Genomic DNA, 19,745 nt, shown 5'->3' with positions numbered 1-19,745 from the left:
ACCTGGCCTTGACCTTGGCACACACCAGCCAGTTCAGCACCAGACAAACTGCAGCATTATATAGCTTTTAGTTGAAAGAATCGGAGGCCACAGAACACAAAGCCAGCAACAAGGACCCTAAATCCCAGCACAAGAAATGTGGGACAGAGTCCCCTGTGCCTCAAAAGCAGAGATCTATTTTAAAAGTCATGAAAAAGGAAATAACCATGACCAAGAAGCAAATTAGGAAAGTAGAGACCATGGAATCTTATTATGTGGACAGAGAAGAACAAAATATGAATTCAAAAGAGGACAGCATTAACATTGTAATCCACATCTGAAACTTCAAAAGGGAGTATGGACTGGTTTTAAGTCCAAAGAATATTCTTGGAAGAGCTCAAGAATGATTTTAAAAGTCAGAGAGGTAGAAGAAAAGTTGATCAATGATTTTAAAAATACAATCAAATTCTTAAAAAGGAAAATTGGCCAAATGGATAAGGAGATACAAAACCTAACTGGAGAAAAAAACTCGTTTAAAAAGCAGGTACAAAAACTAACTGAAGAAAACGATCAAAAATTAGAATTGAGCACGTAGAAACTAGTGACTCTGTGAGGCATCAAGAATCAGTCAAACAAAATGTAAAGAATGAAAAAAATAGATGAAAATTTAAAATATCTCATTGGAAAAACAACTCACCTGGAAAATAGATCCAGGAGAGAAAATCTAAGAATTATTGACTTGCTGGAAAGACATGATGAACAAAAGAGCCTAGACACAATCTTCCAAGAACTCATCCAGGAAAACAGCCCTAAGGTCCTAGATTCAGAAGGGATAATAGTCATCAAAAGAATCCACTGATCACCTCCTGAAAAAAGATCCCAAAATGAAAACACCAAGGAATATTGTTGTCAAATTCCAGAATTATCAGATCATGGAGAAAATACTGTAAGCATCCAGAAAGAAACAATTCAAATATTGAGGAACTACAATCAAGATCACACAGGACCTTGTAGCTTCTAACATTAACAGATTGGAGGGTTGGGAATGTAATATACCATAAGGCAAAGGAGCTTAAACTACAACCAAGGATTAACTACCCAGCAAACCTGAGCATAATTTTTCAGCTAGGAGGTGAACATTCAATAAAATAAAGAATTTCCAGACTTTCTTGATGAAAATACCAGAGCTCAATAGAAAATTTGATCTTTAAACAAGGACACAAGAGAGGCATAAAAAGGTAAACAGGAGAAAAATAGAAAAAAATTTTATTCAATATGGGTAAACTGTTTACATCCTTATATGGGAGGATGATACTTGTTAATCTTGAGAGCTATATATTTATTACAATATTCAAAATGGATATATATACACACATATACATATATGCATATATATGCATACACACATATACCCATATATACACATACACATATGTGTGTATGTGCGTGTGCGTGTGTGTCTGTGTGTGTGTGTATGGTGTGGATATAAATTAACTGATGCGATAATAAAAAACCTAATTAAGGGGTACAAAAGGAAAAGAGGAAATGAAGACACAGAAAAGGGTAAATTATATCACATGAAGAGGCACAAAAGCATTTTATAGTAGAGGGAAAAAAAGGAGGAAGATGAGTATTGTTTGAGTTTTGCTCTTTTCAGATTTGATTCAAGGAAGGAATAACATTCTTAGTTAAATGTAGAACTAACTTGCACAACAGGCAGTAGGAGGGGAAAGGGGAAAGAAAAGGAAGGGGTTGGTTAGAAGGTAGGGAAGAAGTAATAAAGGAAAAGGGAAAGAAAAGGGTGGGGATGGTAGAAGGGAGGAAAGACAGAGGAGTGAAAAGTAAAACTCTTTTGCATAAGGGAAGGGAGAAGGGAGAAATAAAAGCATAAATGGGGAGAATAGGATGGAGAGAAAGACACAGTAATTATAACTGTGAACGTTAATGGAATGAAATCTCCCAGAAAACAGAGGTGGGTAGCAGAATGGATTAAAAACTATAATCCTACAATATATTGTTTACAGAAAACACAATTGAAATAAGGGGATACACACATTAAGGTAAAAGATTGTAGCAAAATATATTATACTTTAGCTAAAGTTAAAAAAAAACCAAGGCTAACAATCCTCATTTCAGACAAAGCAAAAGCAGAAGTAGATCTAATCAAAAGAGATAAAGAAGGAAACTACAATCTGCTAAAAGGCACCAGACTCAATGAAGTAATATCATTACCAAACATGTATGCACCAAGTGTCATAACATACAGATTCTTACAGGAGAAATTAAGGGAATTACAGGAATGAATTAGACAGCAAAACTATACTAGTGAGGGACCTCAACCTCCCCAGTCTGAACTTGATAAATGTAAGCTCAAAATAAACAAGAAAGAAATTAAAGAGGTAAATAGATTTTTGAAAAAGATAGATATAATAGACATCTGGAAAAAATGAAATGGTGATAGAAAGGAATATACCTTTTTCTCAATGGCACATGGCACATACACAACAAAAGACTATGTACTGGGGTATAAAAACCTTAAAATCCAGTGTAGAAAGGCAGCCATAGTCAATGCATCCTTTTCAGATCATGACAAAATTAAAATTATTTGTAATAAAGGGCCATGGAAAGATAGACCAAAAATTAATTGGAAATTAAATAATCTAATACTAAAGAAAGAGTCGGTCAAACAAAAAAAAATCACAAAAATAATCAATAACTTCATTCAAAAGAATGACAATAATGAGACAACTTGCCAAGATATATGGGATGCAGTAAAAGTAGTTCTTACGGGGAGGTTTATATCTCTGAATGCTTATATGAATAAAATAGAGAAAGAGGAAAGCAATGAATTGGGCATGCAACTGAAAAAGCTAGAAAAAAAACAAATTGAAAATCCCCAAGTAAATATCAAATTAGAAATAGTGAAAACCAAAGGAGAGAGTAATAAGATTGAAATTGAGAAAACTATTGAACTAATAAATAAAATTAAGAACTGATTTTTATGGGAAATAAATCAATAAACTGATAAACCTTTGGTCAATCTGATTTTTTAAAAAAAAAGGAAGAAGAAAACCAAATTACCAGTATCAAAAATGAAAAGAATGAATTTACTTCAAAAGAAGAGAAAATTAAAACAATAATTAGAAATAATTTTACTCAACCATATGCCTCAAATTTGACCATCTTAGTGAAATTGATGAGTATTTACAAAAATATAAATTGCCCAGATTAACAGAAGAGTTAGTAAGATACTTAAATAACCTCATCTCAGAAAAAAAGAAATTGAACAATGAACTTCCTAGGGAAAAAAATAATCTCCATGGCCAGACGGATTTACAAGTGAATTCTATCAAACATTCAAATTCCAATACTATGAAGATTATTTAGGAAAATTGGCAAAGAAAGAGTCCTACCAAATTCCTACCAAATATTATGACAAAAATATAGTGCTGATACCTAAACTAGGAAGAGCCAAACAGAGAAAGAAAATTATAGCCCAATTTCCATAATGAATATTGATGTAAAAATTTTAAATAAAATGTTAACAGAATACAGCAACTTATCAAGAGAATAAAATTATTAGATCAGGTAGAATTTATACCAGGAATGCAGGGCTAGTTCAATATTAGGAAAAATATCAGCATAATTGATTATTTCAACAATAAAACTAACAAACTCTGTGATTATCTCAATAGATGCAGAAAAAGTTTTTGAAAAAATACAATACCCATTCCTATTGAAAATACTGGAGAGATTAGGAATGAATGGAGCCTTCCTTAAAATAATATGTAGTATATCCCTAAAACCATCTGCAAGCATTATATGTAATGGGGATAAGCTAGATACATTTCCAGTAAGATCAGGGGTGAAACAAGGATGTTCATTATCACCACTGTTATTCAACATGGTACTGCAAATGTTAGCTTTAGCAATAGGAGAAGAAAAATAAATAGAAGAAATTATAATAGACAAAGAAAAAACTAAGTTATCACTCTTTGCAGATGATGTGATGACATACTTAGAGAATTCTAGCGAATCAAGTAAACCACTACTCGCAATAATAAACAACTTTAGCAAAGTTGTGGGATACAAAATAAACCCACATAAATCATCTCCATTTCTATGTATTACTAACAAAGCCCCAAAGCAAGAGATAGAAAGATTTACTATAGTTAAAGTTATTGTAGACACTATAAAATTTTGGGGAGTCTCCTTGTCAAAACAAAGGACTATGTGAGCAGAAATTAGAAAACACTTTTCATAAATATAAAATCAGATCTAAATAACTGGAAACACATCAGTTGTTCCTGTGTAGGCCAAACTAATGCAATAAAATGACAATTCTAATTAAATTAATTTACTTATTAAGTGCCATACCAATCAAACTACCAAAAAACTATTTTATAGAGCTAGAAAAAAATATTATCAAAATTCATCTGAAAGAACAAAAGGTCCAGAATATCAAGGGAATCGATGAAAAGAAATGCTAAGGAAGGTAGTCTAGATATACCAGATCTTAAATTGTATTATAAAGTAGCAATCCTCAAAACCACTTGGTACTGGCTAATGCATAGAGGGGTAGATCAGTGGAATATGTTGGGTAGACATTACATAGTAGTCAATGACCAAAGCAGTCTGCTATTTGATAAATTCAGTGACCCAAGCTTCTGTGATAAGAATTCATTGTTTGACAAAGACTGCTGGGAAAACTGGAAAATAGCATGGCAGAAATTGGGCATAGCCTAATGCCTGACACTGTATACCAGAATAAAGTCCAAATGAGTACAGGATTTAGGTATAAAAGTTGATATTATAAACAAATTAAGGGAGGCAATAATAGTTTATCTGCTGGAGTTATGGAGAATGGAGGAATTTGTGACCAAACAAGAGATAGAGAACATTATGAAATGCAAAATGAATAATTTGGATTATATTAAATTGAAAAGTTTTTGCACAAGCAAAGCCAATGTAACCAAGATTAGGAGGGCAACAGAAAACTGGGAAAGAATTTTTACAACTAGTATCTGTGATAAAGGCCTAATTTCTAAAATAAATGGAGAACTATCGAATTTACAAGAATGTAAGTCATTCCCCAGTTGATAAATGGTCAAAGGATATGAACAGGTAGTTTGCAGAGGAAGAAATTAAAGGTATCTACAATCTTATGAAAAAATGCTATAAACTGCTATTGATTAGAGAGATGCAAATCAAAACAATTCTGTGGTACGATGTCACACTTATCAAATTGGCTAACATGACAAAACAGGAAAATGATAAATGTTGGAGAAGATATAGGAGAGCTGGAATACTAATTCATTGTTGAAGGAGCTGTGAGCTAATTCAACCATTCTGGAGAACAACTTGGAACTATGCCCAAAAGGTTATATTAATGTGCCTACCCTTTCACCTAGCAATACCACTTCTAGGGCTGTATCCCAAAGAGATCATAAAAAAAGGGGAAAAAGGCCCACATGTACAAAAATGTTTATAGCAGGTCTTTTTGTGATTACTAATAACTGGAAACTTAGAGAATATCCATCAATTGGGAAATGGCTGACCAAGCTGTGGCACATGAATGTAGTGGAATACTATTGTGCTATAAGAAATGATGAACAAACGAACTTTAGAAATACCTGGATAGACATATATGAACTGATGCTGAGTGAAGTGAACAGAACTAGGAGAACATTATACAATAACAGCCACAGTATGTGAGGATTGTTTTTGATAGACTTAATCCTTCACAGTAATGCAAGGAACTAAAGTATTTCCAAAGAACTCAGGATGTGAATTGCCATCCACACCCAGAGAAAGAACTATGGAATGTTGATGCAGAATGAAGCAGACTATTCTCTATTTTGTTATGTTCGCTTTTATTTATGCTTTCTCATCCTTTCTGTCATTGATTTTAATTCTTCTATGCAACATGACTAATGTGGAAATGTGTTTAATAAGAATGTATATGTAGAGCCCATATAAGATTGTATACTATCTTAGGGAGGAAGGAGGAGAAAATTTTAAACTTATGGAATTGATTGTTGAAAATTGCAAACATATCAATAAATAAATTTGGAGAAAAAAAAGAAAATTATGTGAAAAATTTGTTGCCTGGAGTTTTTCTGTAGTGCACCTCAATTTCACAGTGACATCCTTGCCCAGGTTCTAGATAGCTAATGATGCTCTTGTGCTTTCCCAGTCACCAGTGGAGTGAAACAAGGCTGTGTGCTTGCTCCCATGCTTTTAGCATGATATTTTCAGTCATGTTGTCAAATGCCTTCAGTGAGGACAAACACAGCACCAAGATCAGCTACCATAGTCGTGGTAAATTATTCAATTTAGAAAGGTTAAAAACCAAGACTAAAGTGGAGAGAATATTGGTGCATGATTTTTTGTTTGCAGATGATTGTGCACTCAATGCAACTTCTGAAACTGAGAGGCATCAAAGTATGGATTGAGTCTCTGCTGCTTGTGTTAATGTTGGCCTACCAATTAATACCAAGAAAGCAGAGGTACTCAATCAGCTAGCAGCACACCATCCATATGTGAAACCACTGGTCACAACAAAAGGAGAAGATTTGAATACTGTGACTAAATTCACTTACCTTGGCAGTATACTTTCCAAAGATGCACACATTGATAATTAGGGTGACACAGCTTTGCCAGAGTTTGCTCTGTGTTTAAGAAGCTCCAGAGGAAAGCGTTGTAGATAAGAGGTATTATAATGACTTCCAAACTAAAAGTCTATAGAGCTGCTATTCTGGCATCATTGTTGTATGCCTATGAAACCTGGACAGTATACCAGCACCATGCCAGGAAATCGAATTCAAATTTCCATTTGAACTGTCTAGGAAGATTCTGAAGATCACCTGGCTGGATAAAATACCAGACACTGAGATTTTTTCTTGAACTAAACTGCCTAGCATTCAAACTCTACTGCAGCAAAATACAACTCTGATGGACTAACCATGTTGTTCAAATGGCAAACATATCAAAAGACTATTTTGTGGAGAAATCCCAGCTGTGCAACATTCACGTGGTGGTCAGAAAAATTGATACAAGAGCCCTCTCCAGATCTCTCTTAAGAACTTTGGAATTGATTATGTGACATGGGAGACACTACTCAGCATGGTGTGCTCTCATTAGAGAAGGTGATGTGTAGTATGAACAAAGCAGAATTGAAGTATCTCGAAAGACATATGAGATATGCAAATTTAGAGATTGCACCCCGGGTGTTCACATGGCCTATTTGTCCATGACCTGTGATAGAGCCTTCTGAGTTTCTATTGATCTGATAAGCCACAAGCAGGCACCCCATAACTTAACTCTCACATAGTGATGTCATTTTGGTCCTCTTGGACAGCAAAGGGCAGCAACCAACAAATTTTCAACCACTACAACTACTTCAACCACTTCAACCACTACACATATCTAATTATTTACATGGTGTGTCTCCCATTAAAAGTGTGCTACTTGAGGACAGGGACTGGCATTTTCTCCCCTTCCTTTGTGCACTTAGCACAGGGCCTGCAAATAGTAAGTCATTAAGAAATGCTTGTTGATCAGCTGATTTATTTAGATCTTCACAATGACTCTTTGAGGTAGTTGCTATTATTATCATCCCCATTATACAGATAAGGAAACCAAGGCTGAAAGATGTCAATTACTTGTCCTATAGTTAATAAGTGTCAAGCAAAATTCAATCTCAGATCTTCCTGAGTCTTACTTCATCATGCCATCCACTGTGCTTCTTAGTTGGTCAGTAAGAGAGTCCCACCAAAGAAGTCACTAGCTCAGAATTTCATTTAACTCCACATGAGTCTCACTATGGAATCAATTGAGGGAAAGGGGTGAATAATTTTAGTCCTTGTTTCCTTAAGAGGGACAAAATAGAAATCCAGGAGAATGGAAAGATATGGGACTAGCAGGGGAATATGGGCCCAAATGCTAGCAACTTCCCTAAAATATTTCCCCTCTTTCTTTGTAGGTTGTGAAACTACCTATATTGGTGACATCTTGGAAGAGTTATTTAGATGTATCAGGATGTGGCCAAGGAGCTGATACATGAGACCAGAGATGGCTGGATGTCAATCCGAGTGTTAGGAGAGCAACCATAAGGGGGTGGGGGGCAAAATGAGCAATGATTATAGGGAGGGTGAATTTCAGGAGTGATCTGACATGGAATTAGGGTAAATTCCATAACACAAACAAAAAAAAGTCAAGAACCCTGACCTGACTTAGAATGAGGAAGATGAAGAGATTGTCCACCCAAACAGGAAATGATATTTATCCCTCTACCCCTTCTATATTATTTAGCTCTACAATATGTTTCCTTCGATAATGAAATTCCTGCCAGGAAATCACCAGAAGTTCTTTAAACAGTGGAAAAAGCTAGAGTCTTTTGTAGAATGTGTCATCAAACAACACAAGGAAGACTTGAACCCAGATGAGACCCAGGACTTCATTGATGCTTACCTGAAGGAGCTGTCCAAGGTAATATAGACAGCACAGAAAATGAGCATTGTATTGTGTTTAAAACAAAAAAAAAAAGTGCAGAGTTGTGGTGATAAGTGTGTTAAAATAGTCCACACTTTACATCTCTCTCATAATGTGAATATCTTTCTTCAATGACAATCCAGGAAGGTGAAGAGTATAAGTAATGGAGTTTGCTAGTGGAGAGTTCACAATTTTTACTTAGAACTGGAAGGGAACGTAAAAGTCATTGAGTTCAACACCTTGATTTTATACTGGGGAAAACTGAGGTACAGAGAGGTTAGTTGATTTGCTGCATTCACACAGCTATTAGGAATATGAGGCTGGATTTAAACCCAACTCTTTGTGTCTCTAAATCCAATGTCATTTTCATTAAAACCTCCTCTGATTGAGATATTTCATAGGGATGATATTTCATCCCTATGAATTCATCCCTTTGTGCCTCACTTTTCTCATCTGTAACATTAAGATATTCTGCGTACCTTTGAATATGTCCAGAATTATTGCATGCATATTCTTTTGTAAACTTCAAAATACTATATAATTAAGTTAAATTTTCAATCTTACATATTCAATCAAAATAAAATCACTTTTTGGCAATTTGTGCAACACTCAAACATACGAGCAATATTGCAGCCCATGTCATTCCTGAGTAATGTCAAATGGTCACAAGCCCAAAAAGAAATGTTGGAAGACAATTAAGAGAAATTCAAACATCTAATAAGAGAGAACAAGGGAAAAATAAGGAAAAATTAAATCATTCCACAAAAAATTTATGAAAAGGAAGTTAATCTGCTGGAAAAGGAGACACAAAACTTAAGAAAGAAAATAACTTCTTAAAAACTAGAATTGGACAAGTAGAATTGAATGATAATATAAGACACCAAGATGTAATAAACTAGAAAAAAACAAAAGAGAATCTGAAACATCTCATTTGAAAATCAACTGATCTGGAGAACAGATCAAGGTAAGACTATAAGAAATGTCAGTCTACCTGAATATTATGATTAGAAAAAAAAAATCTGGCCACAGTATAACTAAGAATTATTAGCAAAAACTACCCTGAAGTTCTAGAATAAGAAAGTAAAGTAGAAATAGAAAGAATCCACTGATTACCATCTGAAAGAGATCCCAAGAAGAAAACTTACAAGAATGTTATAACTGAGTTTCAAAATTTCCCCAGTAAAGAGAATATATTGCAAATGAGAAGAAAAAAGCAGTTTAAGTACTCCAGAAAAATTAATGAGGATTTCACAAGACCTAGCAGCTTCTACACTAAAAAGACCATAGGTCTTGGAACATTATGTTTCAAAGAGCAAAGGAGTTGTGGGTGCATCCAAGAAAAACTTATCCAGCAAAGGTGAATATAATCCTGAATGAAAAAATAAACATTTGATGAACTGAAAGATTTTCATATATTTGTAACAAAAGATCATTTTACAATGGAAATTTTGATATAAAAGATCCAAAAGAAACATAAGTAAATTACTAAAAGATTAGTTCTGACTAAGGTCAAAATGTCTACTTATGACACATGAAAATATTATTTCTATTAGTTTCTTTTTGTTCTTATTATCAGTAACAGTGTTCTTAAAATTCTTACCATTACTGAGATAATTTGAAAGAAAAGGTGGGGTTGAATTGTGTATGATGAAGATATTCTAAAAATAAAATTGCACAGGAAAGGGGTAAAAGGAGAAAGTATCTCATAAAAATGGAACACGAAAGGAAAAATTAACACAGAGGAAGTAGGTGGGAGTGGAGGGCTGGTAATATTGGAAATTTGCTTCCATCTGGGTTGAAAAGGAAACAGCATATACATCTGAATGGGTTTAGAAGTCCTGTGAACTTCTAGAGAGGTGAGAAAACTGGGAATTAGGGTGAGGGAGAGATTTGTAGAATGGTGTATAGATTAAAATTAGGAGGGTCAGGTGAATAGATTAAGGAGAGACTTTGAGGTGTGGCTAAAATAATAAATCAGAGAATAAGTGGAGAAGATAAGGTAACAAGGATGGGATGAAAAGAGAGACTGAGTAGGAAAATAGTAAAAATAAGATGGAGAGAAATTCACAAATAGTAATTATGAATTTGAATGTGAAATAGAAAAAAATAATGGCAATACTAATTTGGAAAACAAAGAAATAAGTTCATAGATATCAAAGGAAATAATAAAAGAAGTACACAGAAAGGACATTTAACAGTACCCGATCTCAAAATATACTACAAAGCATCAATCATCAAAACTATCGGTAACGGCTAAGAAATAGAGAGGTGGACCAGTGGGATTTATTAGGTAAACAAGGCACAGTAGTAAATGACCAGAGTAACATAATGTTTGATCAATCCAAAGATATCAACTTCTAGGATAAGAACTCAATCTTTGACAAAAAATTCCTGGGAAACTGGAAAATAGTTTGACAGAAAGTAGGTATAAGGAAGGGGTGGGGAATCTGTGGCCTTGAAGCCACATAGGGGTTTCCAAATCCTTGGGTGCAGCCTTTTAACTGAGTTCATTTTTTACAGAACAAATCCTTTTATTAAAGTAATTTGTTCTATGAAGTTTAGTTTCAGTCAAAGCTCTGCACTTGAGGACCTAGAGGGCAAAATGTGGCCTCAGGGTCTCAGATTTCCCATCCCTGAAACATCTTACACTGTATACAAAGAAATGATCAAAAAGATTGCATGGTTTTCATAAAAGAGTGGCATTATAAGCAAATTAAGAGAAAAAATAATAATTTATCTATAAGATTTATAGAGGAGGGAAAAATTTATGACCCAACGAGAGATAGATAGCTTTTTTTGTGGTATCAAACACTGGAAATTGAAAGGATGCCCATCAGTTGGAAAATGGCTAAATAAGTTGTGTTATACGAATGTAATAGAATACTATTACACTATAAGAAATAATGAACAGGTGAATCCCAGAAAGACCTGGAAAGACTTACATGAACTGATGCAAAGTGAAATGAGCAGAATCATGATGTTGTACACAGTATCAGCAATGCTGTAAGATGATCAACTATGATTGACTTCACTCTTCTCAGTAATGTAAGCCCAAAAGACTCATGATGGAAAATACTATTCACATTCAGAGAAAGAACTTATGAAATCAAAACGCAGATTGAAGCATACTGTTTTCAATTTCTTTATTTTTTTACTTCATGGTTTTCTACTTTTTGTTCTGCTTCCTTCACAATATGACTACTATGAAAATATTTTTACATGGATGCACATATGCAACCTATATCAAATTGCTTACCATTTTAGTGAGGGTGGAAGAGTAGGAGGGAGAGAAAAATTTGGAATTCAAAATCTTATGTAAAAAAAAAAGAGTATTAAAAATGTCTTTACATGTAATTGGAAAAATAGCATTTCAAAGAAAATAAAATAGGAGCTTCCACTCTTATGAACAGCTACTGCATTCTTGGGAATTAAAGGGGTCCCAGGATCTGACACCTTGACCTTTCCAAGGTCCTGTTGAGGGTGTCGCTCCTCATGTTTGCAGAAAATCATAAATATTATTCTGGATTAACCAACTGATCCTTGCCTTTTTCATTTAAGGATAATATCCATTCTAGTTTTAATGAAAAAAATTTAGTCTTCTGCACCCTGGACCTCTTCTTTGCTGGAACAGAGACAACTTCAACCACTCTGAGGTGGGCACTGCTGTATATGGCCCTTCATCCAGAGATCCAAGGTACAGTAATGACCCCAGGTGATACACTCCTGTAGAATTCTGCTCAGATAAGGTCCTATTTAGAAAACTTGAATGTTTGCCAAGAACTTTACATACATGATCTTTCAGTTCTCATTGGAAAAGAATAATGATTACAATTTTTCACAATCATGCAGACTCATTTTTAACATCAAAATTTCTTTCACTTTCCCATATGATGATATTTAGTGGCTAGGGCAGTAGATGGAGTACAGAATTTGGAGACAGTAAGATATGAGTTCAAATCCTGCCCCAGGTATTCAGTAAACAGGTGACCCTGAGTATATCACAAAACTTCTCTCATCCTCTGTGTCCTTTTTGGTAAAATGGGCATAATAATAACCCTTGCCTCATAGGATGTTCTGAGAATCAAAAAAATTGACAGACATAAAGTGTTTTGTAAGCCTTAAAGTGTTACATAATTGCCAGATATTATTTTAGTATTATTAATTATTATTTCAGTTAACTATAACTATTTTTGATTAAAATTATGTAATAACAAGTAACATTTTAAAATGTATGTGTATTTTCTTAAATTTGATAAGTCTCTATAGATTTCAAAATAGAAACGCTTAAATGAGGGATTATATTAAAAATTCAATCTATAGAAGGTCATAACGTTTTGGGATTAGAGGTGGAAGGTGTCTTAGAGGTCATAAAGTCCAACCCATCCCTTGACAAAAAGAATGATTCAAAATGACCTTCAGCCCTCTACAATCAGTTCCTGCTTTTACAATGATCCTGGCAGAATGATGGGAAATGGAATAAGAATGATGTTGCCAATAAATATTAGCTTAGGAATAGGCTACGCTAATATATATTTATCTTACACATTATTACTATGTATTATGTATTATATTTATGTATTACATTAACATATTTTATAGTTATAAGCTACTCTAAATGAGTGGTCTAGCCTTTGTCCACAAATATACTTTTCCATGAATTCACAAATTTCAAAATTGTCTTATCTGATCTCAATCTATTTACATTCCACCTTTCCGTATGCCTTCCTTGACTGCCAATCTCAAGACTCCTCAGTTCCCTCCCAGGCCATCACCCTTGCACTAGTCATATTGTCCTCCTTTTTTCCATCTTGACCCCTTGGTGAATGAGTTCAATCTATCCATATCCCATTAACGTATCATCTGTCTTACCCTGTCAAGCTTTAGGTTTGGGTTGCTTTCACCATCACTGGCCGTCACTCTCACTCATGTGCTGTTAACAAAAGTAAGGAAAATCACAAAACCATACTGAGTGTATCCACTACAAATTTATCTTACAAGATCTCATTATTATTTCTGCAAGGCGTTTCCCTAATTAATTAGTTTTCCTATTCACTGTAGTAGATGTTCCATATCTTCTCATCTCTTCCCATAGGAACATGACTTCCTCTCCCCCAACCCTTTCAGCTGAGAAACTGACCTCATATTTTACTGCAAATCATTATATACATATGCATGATATTTTATTTCATCTTTTTTCCCAAGTACATGTTGAAAGTATTTTTAACATTTTTAAAAGTTTGAGTTTAAAGTTTTATTCCTCCCTCCCTCCTCTTTTCCTTCCTGAAATGCCTAACAATTAGATATAGGTTATACATGTGGAATCATGTAAAACATTTCCATATTAGTCATTTTATACAGGAAGACTTGAATAAAATGAAAGAAATAAAGTAAAAAAAAAAAACATCATGCTTCATTCTGTATTCAGCCAATATCAGTTATTTCTCTGGAGGTAGATACTATGCTTCATCAAGAGTCCTGTGGGATTGTCTTGGATTATTGTATCGCTGAGAAGAGCTAAGTCATTCACAATTCTTCATCACACAATATTGTTGTTACTGTCTACAACATTCTCCTGGTCCTGTTCACTTCATATTGCATTATTTTGAGAGCTAGCATCTTGACCTTCCTGTTATCCCCTCCTTCTCATCACACATCACCCAGATGTCTTCTGCCACTATTCTCTCCTTCACCCCTATCTCGCATGAAGAGATGACTCATACCCTTGCCAAGGCCAGGCCTGCCAGATGTACGAATGATCCCATTCCATCCCATTTTCTTTAGCAGGTTATCTCTATCTTCCCCACTCTCTCCTTTATGTCCAATCAACCCCTGTCAACTGGTAGCTTCCTTACTGACTACAAGTGTACCCATGTCTCCCCTATCTTGAAAAGAATACTTTCATCCATCCCCACTAACTATTGTCCCACATTGGTTCTCTCTTTTGTGGTTAGACTTGAGAAGGCCTTCTACAAAGGAGTGTTGACTTCTTTTCATCTTACTCTTCTTAATTCTCAAGTCTGACTTAAAGTTTTATTATTCAAACAAAACCACTCTTTTCAAAATAACTAATGATCTCTTATCATTGCCAGAGAGAATGGTATTTTCTCTGTTTTCATCCCCTTTGACCTCTCTTTAACATCGTCAATCACCCTTTTCTCTTTGATACTCTTCTCTCTAGATTTTCATGGCACTCTTTCTGAGTCTTCCTCCTATCTATCTGACCATCCCTCAAGCTCCTTTGCTAGATCTGAGTCCAGGTCACACCTGCATCCAGGTCACATGTAGTTATTCCAAAGGACTCTGCCCTGGGCCTTCTTGTCTCCTCCCTTTATACCAGAGGAAACCTGAGGAATCTGCACCTCATATGGTCCAACAGTTCTTAATGCATGGCACTGTGACTGAATGCAAACTTCACAGAATAAATCCCTTTATTAAAAGGGAGTCTGCAAAACATGAACTCAGTCAAAAAACTGCACCCAGGGACCTAGAAGTCCACAGTTTCCCCATCCTTGTTCTATACTATTTCACTTGGTGTTTTAATCTATTCCTATGGATTCATTGTCACCTCTATGCTAATAATTCTTATATAATTATCCATCCATAAGCTCCCCTGACCTCCAGTCTCTCATCTCCAACTACCGTTTGGACATCTCAAAATGTATGTCCTAGATATATATTAAATATGATATGTACAAAGCAGAACTCATTCCCTTTCCCCTAAACCCTGCTCCTCTCCTACCTTTACTATGACTATAGAGGGCAGCACCATCTTCCTGGTCCCTCAGTTTGAAAACCTAGGAGCACTCCTCAACTCCCCATTATCTCACTCCCACCCTCATTTAATCTGTTGTCAAGGCCTGCTTCTTTCCCCTTTGAAACATCTTTTGAATCTTTCCTCTCCTCTGACACTATTCCCACCTTTGTCCAGTCCTCCATTGCCTCACACCTGGATTATTGCAATAGCCTGTGGTGGATCTCTCTGTCTCAATTCTCTTCTTATTCCAATCCATCCTCATTCAATCAGCATTTAGTTATTTCCCCACTCAATGAACGCTAATGTCATACTTTTACCTCCACTATCAAATACAAAATGCTCCATTTTGGCATTCAAAGAACTTTATAAGCTGCCCCCTCCTATATTTCCAGTCTCATTATACCTTACTCCCTGAAACCTATTCTTTAATTCAGTATCACTGGGCTCTTGGCTTTCCCATGACCCTCCATGCTTTGGACATTTTCTCTGGCTGTCCCATTACTCCTAGAATGCTTTCCCTCCTTATCTTTGCCTCCTGGATTCTCTGGAATCCTTCGATTCCTAGATGACAGTCCACCTTCTGTGAAAAGACTTTCCCAATCCCCGTTAATCTTAGTGCCTTCCCTCTGTGATCATTCCCAATTTATCCTATGCATGTTGTCCGCATCTGTACCACTGTAACCACCTTGAAGGCAGGGACTGTCTTTTCTTTTTCTCCTTCTTCCCAGTCTTTAGTATAGTTCCTGACACACAGTAGGTGCTTCATAAATACTTGTTGACTTGACTTGAAATACTTTGTTTCTGTCAACATGATTCATCTCAAATGCTTCGTCAGGAATAAGCTGACATATGGAGCCAAATTCTTATTCTTCTAACATTACCAGCCCTTTTTTTTTTCCCAACTGCTTTCTATATCTAGTTTAATTGAAGTCAAGAATCATTGGACACTAAATACAAATCTATGTAAAGAAATATAGTGAATAAATAAATTTAAGAATATTAGAGGCAGTCTAGTCTAGGGGTGGGGTACCTGTGGCCTTGAGCCCTCATCTACGTTCTAGCTCCTTGAATGCAGTCTTTTGATTGAGTCCAAATTTTACTGAACAACTCTTTTGTTATGGGTATTTGTTCTGTGAAGTTTGGGTTCAGTCAAAGGGCCTCACTTGAGGATCAAGAGGGCCACATGTGGCCTCAAGGTTGCAGATTCTCCACCCCTGATTTAGCCTTACCTAATCATTTTAGAGATAGGGAAATGAGACCTAAGGGGTTCAATGACTTGCCCAAGGACACTCAAATAGTGAGCGGTAAAGCTGAAATTTGAATCCAGGCCTTCTGTCTCTAACTCCAACATGCTTTCCATGGCACCACATTCCCAGATGTCTTCCCAACAACACAAACATCTTTATTTGACATTAGTCAGTCAAGTTTTCATTATTCTAGGTTATAGGAATTGGAACCTTTAGTAAAGTGCCATGTCAAACTTTAACTGGAGGTGTGACTGTTGTTCTCCCACATGACTGGAGAAAATTTGATTGGAAGGGAAAGAATGCCTGGAGTTCAAACCTCTCTAGATGGTGACTCTGTGCAAGTCACATAACTTCTGTCTGCCTCAGTTTTATCTATAAAATGTGGATAATGATAATACTGACCACCTGACATTTTCATGAGGATCAAATGAGATAGGGCTTGTAAAATGTTGTGCAAACTTTGAAAAACTCTTTATATGTGAGCTACTATTTGTGTTCCCCTAAAACCTTCTTCTTTCCAGGAAAAATACAAGCTGAGATTGACAGGGTGATTGGCCAATCAAGACAGCCCACCATGGCTGATAAGGAGAATATGCCCTATACTAATGCAGCCATTCATGAAATTCACAGAATGGGTGATATTCTTCCTTTCAACGTGCCCAGAGTGGCCACAGTTGATGCTACAGTGGCTGGATACCACATACCAAAGGTAAACTGCTTTCTCTCCCATGAACCCAAGGGCCCTCCATAGCTTACCCAGCTTAATTCTGTAGGGAGGGGTAGAAGAAGGTGAAGCAAAGACATATATTGTAGATCAGAAGTTTTTGGTCTAATATTCATGAATTTGGTTTTTAAAATATATTTTGATGATTTATTTTCACATAATTGGAATTTTTGTAAGCCTATGTATGTTATTTCATACTTTAAAAAGCAATATTCTGAGAAGGGAAGCATCAGCTTCACCAATACTGAGTGCCAAAAGGCACCATGATAAATAAAGACGAAGAAACTTTGTACTGGAATCTTAAAATCATTGATTCTCACAATTGAATGAGGAAAAAAAAACATACCAGACTTGGAGGCAGAGGGACTGGGTTTAAAGCCTAGTTTTAATCCTTTGTTTAAATTGCTTATGCCCACTTAGGGTCCATATGTGTAACATTCATATGAATAACACCTCCCTGGAACTCAGTATCCTTATCTGAAAAAGAAAGGATTTTACTAGATGATCATTTAGTAGTCATATGAACATAATGACTCTAGTATGGACCTCTCCCAACCTCTTGTGGCCAAAGCAAATCATATTTATCCACACAGCAATGACTTCCCAATCACAGTGAGTAAATGAAGTCAAGCAGAAGCTGAGCACAATACTCTGGAGTTATTTCCATCTGCCATCTCCTGGATTGCACTCCTGGGACCCAGGCAGTCCAGCTCAACCAACACATTTTCCTGGGGCCCAGACTCTAATCCAGTGTGCACCTTTCAAAGAAGTCACTTTGGGCCTGAAGACTAACTGGAAATCACGATCAACAAATCATTTTTAACAACTCTCAGTTTCATAAAGCTCCATTACCTCATATCAATAAACATTTCTTAAGCATATACTATGTACCAGGCACTGTGTTAGGTGCTGTTGAGCTTTAGACTTAGAATTCTGGACTTAATTTCATTTCTTTTTCATCTATTGAATCTATTACTATCTGTAAGACCCTGTGAGGAATATTGAGCATAATAATGAGCCAAGAAATAGCTGCCATTTATGTTGCCTTTTAAGATTTGTAAAACACTTTAGGCAACTCACAACAACCCTGGGAAGGAGGGGCTGTTATCACTCTGATTTTACATAGAAGAAAACCTAGGCAGACAGAGGGAAAGTGACTTGCCCAGGGTCACACAGCTAGTTAGTGATTGTCAAGTATAGGTGATGGATGAGTCAGGAAGAGGGAAAGCTCACGATAGGATGACATGATCACCCAAGAGGAGGTGAGCAAGATGAGTTGTGAAGGATGGATGGGATTTAGAGAGTCCTAAGAGATACAAAGGAAAGGAACATTTTAGGGAAGTGGAGTGAGTTGGGCTTAAGGGTTATAGAAAACTTTGTTTAAGTATGGAGGCAGAGGGATAAATTGGAATAGTGGGGAGTGTGTTGAACTTGGAGTCTGGAAGACCAAGTTTCAAATGCTGAGCTGTGTGACCCTGGGCAAGTCACTTAACCCTTTTGTGGTGTAAAATGATGGGGGTGGTCTCTAGGTCCCTCCCAGGTATACCATGATTTCATACATCCTGGGAAGAAGAGATTACTCCCAAGAAGTAGTTTAAAGGGCATGTTTGTTCTAGGATCTCCAGGCATAGAGACCAGGCCACACCTGCTCACTCATACAAGCAGGATACAAGAAGGTCTGGGCACACCTACTTTACTGACCTCTGCTCTGCTCCAATTTTGCCTACCCTCTGAGCTCCTCCCATGAGAACAACTCCTTCTAAATCAGATTGTCTTAAGGTACCTAGGTGTGTCTGTATAGAGAGACACAGAGAAACTGGAGGTTCCCACCCAACAAAGCCCAGTAGATGCTGACCTGGAGCTGGAGACAAATCCACCCTCAGATGCTTGCTATGTAACCGGACAAGTCACTTCACTTGTCAGCCTCAGTTTCCTCATCTGTAGAAATGAGAAGGCTTCTAGCCTTAAATGTATACTCCTATATTTTAACCAAACTTCATCAAAGATTTTGAATGGGCTCCCTTATCTCCAGTCCCATTGGTTTTTCACAGTATCTGGCATTTCTAACCATCATTATTTACAGGATTTCTGAAGGAATTTACTAATTTTAGGTACATTGCACTCTGGGAATCTCATTCATTTACAACTTAACTCGTAAGTAAGTATTAGATAGGATGTGATCTCAGATAGGGCAGACACCAACTGAAAGAAAAATCACCCAGTTCTGTTGGGTATCAACTTTGCCCCAAAGTGGCAGTTTGGGATGAGGCAGTTTGGGTTCATCTGACTCTTCTGATACTACATGGGTTAACTTGAGTGAATCTACCTCTCCAGGTCTCATTTTAGACCTATAAAATGAGAAGGATGGACCAGATGACCTCTACAATGCCTTTCAGTTCTGACTCTATAAGACCAAGTTTCTTAATGTGAGGTCCATGAACTTAATTTTTTATTTTGTTGTGATTAGATAATGATGGTTTTATTTCCATATAATCACTTTCCTTTTTAATCCTAGTTTTTTCTTAAAATCATTTTAAAAGATGACTGA

General features: G+C 36.1%; 1 protein-coding gene across 2 annotated transcripts in view; it reads left to right on the top strand.

Moving 5' to 3' along the window:
- The window catches only part of LOC140530240 (cytochrome P450 2J2-like), a 36,300-nt gene that overhangs the window by 12,525 nt on the left and 4,030 nt on the right, over window positions 1-19,745 (top strand). For both annotated transcript variants that reach the window (XM_072649673.1, XM_072649672.1), the window contains exons 5-7: window positions 8,293-8,469; window positions 12,031-12,166; window positions 16,995-17,182. In XM_072649673.1, the coding sequence (XP_072505774.1) occupies window positions 8,293-8,469; window positions 12,031-12,166; window positions 16,995-17,182 (501 nt within the window). The remainder of the gene's footprint in view (window positions 1-8,292; window positions 8,470-12,030; window positions 12,167-16,994; window positions 17,183-19,745) is intronic.

The sequence above is a fragment of the Notamacropus eugenii genome, chromosome 2, assembly GCF_028372415.1.
Source record: "Notamacropus eugenii isolate mMacEug1 chromosome 2, mMacEug1.pri_v2, whole genome shotgun sequence".
Lineage (NCBI taxonomy): Eukaryota > Metazoa > Chordata > Mammalia > Diprotodontia > Macropodidae > Notamacropus > Notamacropus eugenii.
The sequence above is the reverse complement of the archived record's forward strand: the minus strand, read 5'-3'. Positions and strand labels throughout refer to the sequence as shown.